At 40.4% G+C, this 10,029-nt stretch overlaps 1 protein-coding gene across 2 annotated transcripts in view; it reads left to right on the top strand.

Annotated features, from left to right (window-relative positions):
• Nucleotides 1-10,029, top strand: part of LOC114061330 (ribosomal protein S6 kinase alpha-2) — a 79,478-nt gene that overhangs the window by 2,668 nt on the left and 66,781 nt on the right. The window contains exons 1-4 of one of the 2 annotated variants that reach the window (XM_027891700.1): nt 3,705-3,769; nt 3,873-3,953; nt 4,771-4,850; nt 7,964-8,070. In XM_027891700.1, coding sequence (XP_027747501.1) covers nt 3,896-3,953; nt 4,771-4,850; nt 7,964-8,070 — 245 coding nt within the window. In that variant the 5' untranslated portion in view covers nt 3,705-3,769; nt 3,873-3,895. Of the gene's footprint in view, nt 1-3,704; nt 3,770-3,872; nt 3,954-4,770; nt 4,851-7,963; nt 8,071-10,029 lie in introns of those variants that run through there. The other variant, XM_027891699.1, reaches the window with a different exon arrangement.

The following is a 10,029-nucleotide window of genomic DNA, read 5'->3' as shown; positions in this document are numbered from 1 at the left end:
CTAGATATCATTTAATTATTTCTAGAGCTGTATAGGAGCAGACAAGTACTTTGCTTGCATTTGCAAGGCTGCATTAATAAGTCAGAGACATTCACAGGGCCTGAACACACAAACAACTGCAGTCACGAGCAAAGCAGATTGTGCTGGACCGCAGCTAGTGCGTACAGAAAATATTTCACCTATGAGACTCTGCCTTCCTGTGCTGTTGGCAAACAGAGGTGAGAGCAACAGCCAAGTTCAGCACCTATGGAGGAAGTCGGAATATATCACATACATCTCTGCACCTTCTGTGTGGGCAGCCAGAGCTGGACAGCCCCAAGTCACGGATTCCCTGCCCTGTTGCTGGTCCTCAGAACAGACAGGATGCTCCTTTCCTCTGTGCTGATCTTTCTGATAGACATACGTCTTGGCTCCTGTCTCTTACCGCTGATGCACTGCCCTGTGATTCCTCCCATAGGAAAGCCGGAGACGAGTTTCATTGCACTGACTTTGTTGTTTATCAAGTCTGTTCTGCAGCCCAGTGCTCTTAGCCAAGGCAGTCCATTAAGACATCTGTAATATGCACCGTCTTGCTGGATCTTTCTCTGCCTTAGACTTTTAAAGAGGAAAGCCATAAGCAGAAAATAGTGTCTGTCATGGGAGCACTAATTTAAAGCATCCATGCCCTGGTGGGATCCAGCTGGCCCCAAAGGAAGGTGCATGACACATGCGGGGTTTCACCAGTGGGGTTTCAACACAGGGAACAGGGCAGACCCCATTCCACTGCCTCCCACCCTCATTAGTGGTCTTGCCAGCAAAAGGTGTTGGTGGAGTACTGGGCTGGCCCAGGCCATGTGAGGACAGCAGTACCCAGATAGTGACTACCTTTGTGGTGCTTCACGATCCTAATTTCTGCTCTAAAAAGGCCAGTATTTAAAAGAATTAAGTGTAGCCCCATAATGCAGCAGCTACTGAAGCCAGTTTTTTCCCATGAGATTTTCTTTCCTAGTAGCTATCAAGTGAATATGCTCAAGTTTTTCATCTTCCTTTTTTTTTTTTTCATTTTCCCTTCCCAAGTTAAAAACACTGGGAGAGAGACAGTGCAGGGGCAGGAGGAGCCACTTGGCATGGGACAAGTGCAGTATAAGTTTGGCTATGACTGCCCAAGCGTCTGTGACTTTCAAACAGGTTCTTCTTCAGGCTTTGGCAAAGTCTGAGAAACTCTAAGCCCTACAGGAGCTTCTAGAGAAAGCTTTAAGAAACAAGAGCTACTAGGAGTAGAAAGTGTATCTTACATACATGTGTATGTAGGTGTCTGCACAAAATTTATTCTCCAGTACTAATAGTTGTCAATGGAACAACATCATGACTGGTTTACTTTTGTTTGTAAACAAAAGCAATTTCATTTTTATTTAACATTTGAAAATTGAAGCTGAAATATAATCTTCATACATTAATACCAGTTTAAATTTGATACACATATTAGTTTGTACAAGATTCAAGGTAAAAACCCCCATGCCTTGTGACGTATAATCTATATGCAAAAACTGAAACTGCACTGCAAGTCTTACTTAAAATTATTTCTTTTGAAGTAGAAAAATCAACTTTTACTCCAGGTAAGTCTGAAGACAGAGAAAAGACCAGCAAAGTAAGCAGCAATGTCCTTCTCTTTAATGTTCAGAATTAGACAGAAGTGGATAAGCTCTATTTATTTGCATATATCCTCAGCTGCCTCCCCTTCTCTTTCATACAACGTTAATACCTGGAAATGGGAACTGTTTTTATTTTTGGGTAGCAGGTGTTTCCTTCATTTGTTACAGGCTCCACCAGTCTCGTCCCTTCTGCCTGGTGATCACCAGGGATTATTTCAGGGAGAGCTAGTTTGTCCAAGATCATGCAAACAATCTTCATTAATTTGTGCTCATTACTCCAGGCTGGATTCTCTGCCTCTGTCTGACATACAATGTAAAGATAACCACACCTCTAAAAAACAAATTCAGTATTGGTAGAAGGGTCAAGATCTTAGCAGTTGAACGCTATTCCCAGTGAGCATTTTAGTCATACAGGTGAATATTCTGATGGTGCTCTGTGTTATGTACGCTGGCGCTAGCAGATGGATACCTCTAGGGAGGATGCTCCTGGGGTTAAAATTGGCCTGGACAGTGGCAGAAAGCAAGTGGATTTACCTTTCTAGAGAATATGATTCTTAGGTTCTTGAGTGCTAGGACTGCATAAAAATCTGAGCCTATATAGCTTTCTGCCTTCAGAGCATTTAAATCAGACAGTATTTGATGCTGTAAAGATGCACAGAGCAGGGCAGATCACCAACTGACATGCCAAGCTACACTCCTGATTACAAGTTCCAGTGATCTTCTTTTGGCAGCCAATCTCAAGGTGGTGATTAGAGCAGCTCTGGAGTAAATTAGGTTCAGAGTGGTTTCAGGGCCATGATTCTGGAGAACGAGATGTCTCCTATGGCAACATCATCTTTTCTTTAATTTTGGCATGCCTCCTGTGTGCATGTGGGGAGAAGGGTGACGTGGCACCGTGATGGGTCCACAGCCTGTAACCACCACGGCAGTGAGCAGGGCACAGGGCAGGGGGCAGAGGTTGAAATGATGGGGAGAGAAGGGCAGGCTGCTGTTCTGACAGCCTGTTCTCACACCTGTACAGTGTAAATGAAGGCAGGCACTTTTTTAGGCTAACTAACCTGGCTTAATGGGAAGCATCCCATGTAGCAATGCCCACCTGTACCACAAGAATTCCTGCTTGGGATCTTTGCTGATCTATAGCATAAAAAGTGAACCGCTTTCACATAGGTTAAGCATTCTGTGAGTGTGTGGTGTGTGATTTTCACTTGGGAGTTAAGATTAAAATTCTAAGATCCCCTTTGTTTTGAATTTTATCTAGAAGGTAGCTTAGGTTGAATGAGCTAGTAAACCTTACATCACTATTGACCTAAGTTTGGCATCAAAATAGCAAGAAATCCAAGTATCTCTCTAGTCCTGTTTAAGGTTTTCAGATCATCTGGTTTGGACCTATTTCTGTGCATCAGTTTTTGAAGTACAGCAACAGACTGTGTGGTTTCACTATGGTATGTTCATTACTGGTTGAGCTGAGAGGACTCAGCTTCTCAGCAGCTCCACAACATGTGCGTGCAGTGACAGAATCTCACTGAGATCTCAGGCTTTGCTACCTAAAATAGTTTCATAACATCTCTTGTAGATGATTTCATCTGAAAAGCATATTGGCATTGTGTAATGCAGAGAAAGAAGAAAATGTCAATACTTTTAATAAAAAAGTGATTGACTAAAAAAATGCATCTTTAAGATCAAGTTTTGATAATATGGGGACTTGAATCCTCCTCAGTGTCTGAACATTCTGCTAAATGTTTTTGCTTTGAAATTTTCAGCATCAGTTTTGATTAGCTTGAACTCAGCTCACCTCTGATTTCCCTTAAGGTTATTCATCTTAACCTCTAAAAATAATTTTTGTTACTGCTATCACACAATAAATTTATTTCTACACACACATTAAAAAACTATTTATTTACTCCTTTTAGTTTTTTTTTTTTTATTACTGATTGTTAGGGTGGTTTATTGGAAGTTTTTTGTGTAATTGTCTTCCTGTTGTTTGTAATTCTGTAGTCCTTTTAGTTAGGGCAGTCTTCTACAGAGGAAGAGGGAGCCTTCCTGAAGAACATACTCTACTACACAGTCAAGACAGACAGAAAAAGAGGACACTCGATTGGTGTGATTTGCCAAAGGTCATACCACAAGTCATCAGCAGAGTGAGAAGCAGAATCCAGATCACCGTAACCTCATTCCAGTACTGTATCTAGTGACCATGCTGCCTCTTAATATGTCACTGTTCTTGTTGTTCCCTTTTAATAGTTCGAGATCGGGTACGATCAAAAATGGAGAGAGATATTTTGGCAGAAGTGAACCATCCCTTCATAGTCAAGCTTCATTATGGTAACTATAATAAAATATAATTCATGTTTGTTCTAAATTTGGTTGGATAATTGTAACTAGATGTATTATAACTTCATACAAATACCCCCCCTGCCTACTTACAGCTCTGCTTCTAACAAAGTCATAAAGGCTACCTGTGTGAAATTCTTCATTTATGCTAAAGGGTAATTTCAGTATAAGTTTTAGCCATTCCTCCACCAAAAGAGATTTGTCATAAAGTCTGACATGATAGGTAGTGCTAGTGGATTAGCTGCTGCATATACAGCTGCCAACCCCCTTACCTGATGTCTGAGAAAGAAGAGAATCTAAATAAAAACTGTTTTTAATAACTAGTACCAGTCCAAATTTATATGTGTGTGTGTGTGTGTGTGTGTGTGTATGAATGTGGTGTCTTGCTGGAGTTACCTCCTCATCAGCTTCCTGGGGAGCCCCATTATTATTATAAAGGGTATTCGGAAAACATTTGGATAGTGCAGGCTCTCATCTCCCACAAACCTGGGAGCTTCCTTCTATGCCTAGCCCTCAGTGAATCCTGGTAAGTACTTCTCCCTGCAGTGGGAAGTACTGTTGATTCATAGGTGCTTGGAGGGGAAGTGAATGTTAGTAATACGCTGTTGTCTCTCAACTGATACCATTTTCCCCATAGTCTGAGCTCAATTGCTTAGTTATGTGCAGAAATTAATTTTTTCAGTTCTCAAAGATCTGAAATGACAGTGAAGCAATGGCATGAATGATACACTGCTAGTCCACAAGACTTACTCTTTGGAGACTTTATCTTGATTCAAAGTGCCAACATCTCCATCCTTTTCTAATGCAGCATTTCAAACAGAGGGAAAGTTGTATCTAATACTAGATTTCCTGCGGGGAGGAGACCTTTTCACCCGACTCTCCAAAGAGGTAAGCTGATAGATCTTTAACTTAGAAATTAAAGACTGTCTTGGATTTTCAGAACCAGTGGGAATGAAAAATGGCCTTGGGAATAGTCCTCTATACGTGTAATAGAGCTGTCTTATCTTGCATGTTTAAGTGGATTCTTAAAAATTGTATTTGAATTATGCCATGGGTAATGCAGCAGATACCATGTAGGCATCACTGTCAGAGAAAACTGCACCACTGCTAAGCCATTCCTATAGCAAAATAGCCCCGACACATTGCTTTCAAAATAAATCTTGGATGTGATGAGAAATAGTCTTGAGAAATCAATCTCCAATACCTCTTGCCCCAGGTATACGAGCAGAGAACCACTGCAAAAACACACACGCTGCCAGCAGAGAGAAGAGATAGCCGTGGGTCAGGGACGGCTTCTGCACCAAGTGAGGAGAGAGCTGCCTCCTGGAGCAGCTGCTGGGAGCAGGTCAGGGGCTGGGAGGCTGCCTCGCCTGCTCTTCTCCTACCTGCAAGGAGCAGCTGCTGCTTCCATCACCCTCCCAGGCTCTCACCCCCTTCCCTGTCCTCTGCATGTCCTGTCCCTGGAGAGGGGCTGCTGCTTAAGGAAACAGCAGCCAGGGAACAGCCCAAACTTGAGTCCTGCTGATGCTCATACAGAGCAGCTGCAGCAGGTTTTCTAAGTTCATTTATCTCTTTCCTGCCTCTCCAAACACCTCTGTGAACCAGCAGACTCGGAGACATTCCTGTGTGCAGTGCAAGAGGCTCCAGTGGGGCAGGCCAGCTCCCCCGGAGTTGTCTGCACCCTGGTGTTCTCTGTCCCCAACACGAGGTCCCCAGTCAACGGTCACTTTCCAGGGTGTGGAGACAGGGGTGCAGGAAACCACGTATAACAGAGACTTTAAAGATAGGGACCTTTCAAATGCCATCTTGAGGGGAAGCTCTGTTGGTCTTCTTGGGTTTGGGGAGATACTGAAGGACTAAAAAAGCTGTGAAAACAGCATTTTTAGTCAAAAGTTGCCTAGGTCCGCCCCCCTCTTCAATTCCTCATTCTGGGACATGCTGCAGACTGCTGTGTGCACCACAGCTTGGGACCCCAAATATTTGCTTTCAAGGCTTGTTTGCTAATGAAAGAAGACATTGACAACAGGTTAATTGAACTGCTGAGTGATGATACTTATATAAGTACTTATTACATGGTAGCAGTTATTTTTAATATGAGGAAGAAGATTTAAAAACCCTGTAAAATATCCTTCTGCTGTTTGTCATGAGACCAGGCTTTATTATAAGGCAACATTGCCATCACAGCAAAGGCCTCTCTGTTTTCATGGAAGAGGAGAGAAAATGTGACTCTTGCCTACAGAGGGCAGGTCCCTGTTCTGTACAACCAGAGAACTCAGATGTGGAAGATGATAACTCAGACTTTGTACTTCTTTAAAGCTTCACATTTCCCCCAAAGCTTTTCCAGTGCAATTCACTGACTTCTCTGCTTTATACCATCACAACTGAGTCCTCTTAACTTGAAAGTAGAAATGTACTTTTCCTTTTCCAGTGTTTGTAGCTGACATTGTCTACCTATATTTTGCAACCATTTAATGACAAGGTATTGCAAAGGAAGAAGTTCAGGGAAAACTTGTACTGTTTGCGATTTGTTATTATAGATTTGCTTGAATGGTATTGATTTCAGTGACTTCCAGGCAGATCCCATGTATATATCTCTATCTATCTATCATCTATCTATCTATCTATCTATCTATCTATCTATCTATCTATCTATCTATCTATCTATCTATCTCACATGTGTGCATGCAAAGGTTGCCTGTTTCCTGCTCTATTTTTCTGAGACATCTGACTTCAAGGTGTATCTCTATAGTTTCGATTTTTCCCTGATTCTATTGATTTAATTTCTTGGCTACATTATTTATTTTAAACCTTATAAATAATTTAAATTTATTTTGAAAATTAATGCAATTTTAACATTCAGTACAATTAAATTTTTAGTCATGGTTTTTGCTTGTGTATTTATTTATTATTTTGCTTGTATTTGTATTTCTAGTCTTTGCAGTGAAATTCTTAATTAAATTGTGAGGCATCTGTTCTCTGAATCATCTCTTTTTTCTCTCAGCTGTCTGGAGCTTCTCAGAGCACTTAAGTATTTTGGTTATGCTTTTTGGAGAGCAGAGACTTAATTTTAAAATCAAGCTCTGCAACTTCTACTGTAGTATTTACATACTGTGGTATTTACATATGACCAGTAAATTTGTATCGAGCTGACTCATTTTACTTCTGTCGTGCATAGTATTCACACTTGTGTGTCCAATATATCAGCTTCTCTTTTTGCATTATTATCTCTGTGCATATTGAAATTTAATGAAAGAGAAAGTCTGAGAGACAATGAAAGCTAAACCAAAGGGGTTTCTTGCCATTTGAGTTTTTCAGAGCTTAGTGGTTTTTTTAATTATAGAAGTTTCTTCTCACCTAAAAGAGGGCTTTCAGTTTTAGCAGTATCCTGTATCAGCTATAGAAAAAAAGACCCTCAGTTTACACCTCATCAGTCTCTGGATGTTAGATAACACATCACTGCTTAGGGCATCTGCACTGAGATTCCTGGAACCTTCAGTGTATGGGGTTTTAAATTAATCTCAAAGTGTCTTCATGCTGTGTATTCCACTCAGATTTGGAAGCATTTCCCTTCCCCAAAAAGGTTTTCCCATGCTGTTTCCTGGGAATTTGGTAACCAAATGCCAAGATTTTAGCAAATATAGGGATATGAAAGCAATAAGGACTGCACTGACTGCATTTAATTTCACCATACATTTCCAAATGCTAAGGAGTTAAAACCTTATTCATATTATTGTGACATGATGCCATCTAAACAGATAAAACAGATGAATAACAGCAGCATATTTTGAGGAACAGAAGTACTTAACAGTTCAAGTTTTGTTTTATAAGGGGAATCTGGTAAGAATGGTTAATGTGAGTACAGAAAAATTATGGAAAATTGAACCTGAAATGATGGTCCTTCCAGCATTCCCAAGTTAGACAATTCCTCCCCTGTCTGTTTAACACAAGCCAGCACACCACTGTCCAATAAATAGATGTGTTCTTCTCTTCCTTTGCTCTAGGTGATGTTTACAGAAGAGGATGTCAAGTTCTACTTAGCTGAGCTGGCCTTGGCATTAGACCATCTCCATGGTCTTGGAATTATTTACAGGGATCTAAAACCAGAAAAGTAAGTTAATAAGAAAAAGCAAACTGAAACATATATACATTTTAGGTTGTTTCTGCTCCTTTTCATGCTACTAAATCAGGTGCCACAGGCTCTGCTTTCCTTATTGTATGTGAGACTCTACACAAGGCCCTCACTAACAGCAGTAGGGTCTTCCTATCAAATCATTTTAACATGAGGCCAAATGTTTTGACTGTGCTCCAGTATAATGGGACCTTTGTGTGCCTGGCCTTCAGTTTAGTAAATGATCTCAGCACAGATTTCAGATCCCTGTGCCTTTAGCACTGTTCTCTATTTACAGCATTTAATCTGGCCTTCCCCTTGATGCAGTGTAAACCACTCAAAGCAACTCCACTTCCAGCTCATACGAAATATGTCATGGTCATGGCACCTTTCAGTTTTATTGTAGCCATTACTTAAAGTGAATGACCATGTCTGAAAACTAGTGTACCTGTTAGCTCACAGGAGACATGACAATCAGGATTTTAAAAACACTTTTATTAACTATCCAAAATATTTTCCGAAGATTTATTCTCACTTACATTTGCAGCTATTTTCCACTCCTAACGTGGTGCTATGGAGTATTTTCCTTTCTCTTATTTTATTTTCAGTACTTCAAAAGAGCAAATGACACCCTCAGTGCTATCACTGGGAGTGGCGTGATACTGTTTTTATTCCATGCCCTTTGCCTTGTGCTTTGCCTGCATCTGCTGTGCCGGCTCAAATAAAGCATGCTGCAACATTTAAAAGTTACTAACCTTTTTAATGTGATGGTCACTGTGATTTATAAAAATGACTATTAATGGAAGTCTGCTTGGCAGTTGCTTACACTTTCAAAGTCTAACAACAAAGCAACCTTTTCCTTCTGTGACATCAAATTGAAAAATCTTCAGCTCTTTCTTTAAAATAGAGTGTTACTGCTGTCACACTCATGGACAAAACAAGAGACCAAAAGTGACAGAAGGTAAACTTTGGCAGTGGGAAGTTGAAGGGGAGGAAACTGTTTATCTACGTTACAATTCGATATGTTTTGGTTAGAAAAGTAATAGTAGTAGTACTATACAAGTTCAACTGATGTACACAATAATAGCTCTCATTCTTTTGGACTAGAAACTGTTTTGCAGGTGATCAGGTTTTCCAGTCTAGTCCATTTATGCAACCAAAACTGAAAATCAGAGTCTTAGGCAAATATGGGAAGTCATCCTCCAAATTAAACAGCTGGAGGGAGCAAAGTACTGGTTTGTTACTCATATGAAATGCAGGTAGGCAGCTATCACACCACAGCTGCCACAGCCACATGCTGTTGCATCCTCTGCCAGAAGGTGTTTGGTTTCAACTTCATTCTGAATTGCTTTTTTTATGCATCTAGCGTCAACATTCATGATCATAGCAGAATAACTCCAGTTATAGGTTTTCAGTTTTAAACTTTGATACTAGTGAGCATTAGTATGAATCATGCACTACTTTTCTGTCTCATGTTTGGCGAAGCTGATTTTCAAGCTAACACATGATATATGAATCTGCTATTTGAAGGTATCCAGACATGAGCTTGTATTCAAGTATAAGTCACAATGCTGCTACATTTATAGGGACAAGCTGTAATTTTTTGCTTTAGGACAAGTTAGAAACCAAGGAGAAAATTAAGTGCATGTCAAAACTATTCACTGTATTTGAGATACTGAGAACTGGATTTTTCAGAGTTCTCATCATGAAGTATCACCTTGCATTTCAGAGCACATCTCTCAATGACTCCACTTGCAAGTGAGAGTGCTTAAAATTTCTGCAGACCAAGCTGCATTGCTTCAAATCAGGGATCAGCGAATCGAGAAATTAGAGCTCACCTAAGAAAGGAAGGTGTCACTGATTTTCCATTGTCAAATAAAAGCATGTAGAAAAGATGGAATTCAGCTTTCTGTGTATTTTTGTGTCAGCTGAAACCAGCCATCTCCTTCACTGTACTGC

The sequence above is a fragment of the Empidonax traillii genome, unplaced genomic scaffold (genome assembly GCF_003031625.1).
Source record: "Empidonax traillii isolate 1590-97213 ecotype Southwest subspecies unplaced genomic scaffold, ASM303162v1 scaffold326:size758569, whole genome shotgun sequence".
In the NCBI taxonomy this organism is placed as follows: domain Eukaryota; kingdom Metazoa; phylum Chordata; class Aves; order Passeriformes; family Tyrannidae; genus Empidonax; species Empidonax traillii.
This window is presented reverse-complemented; position numbering and strand designations above follow the sequence as displayed.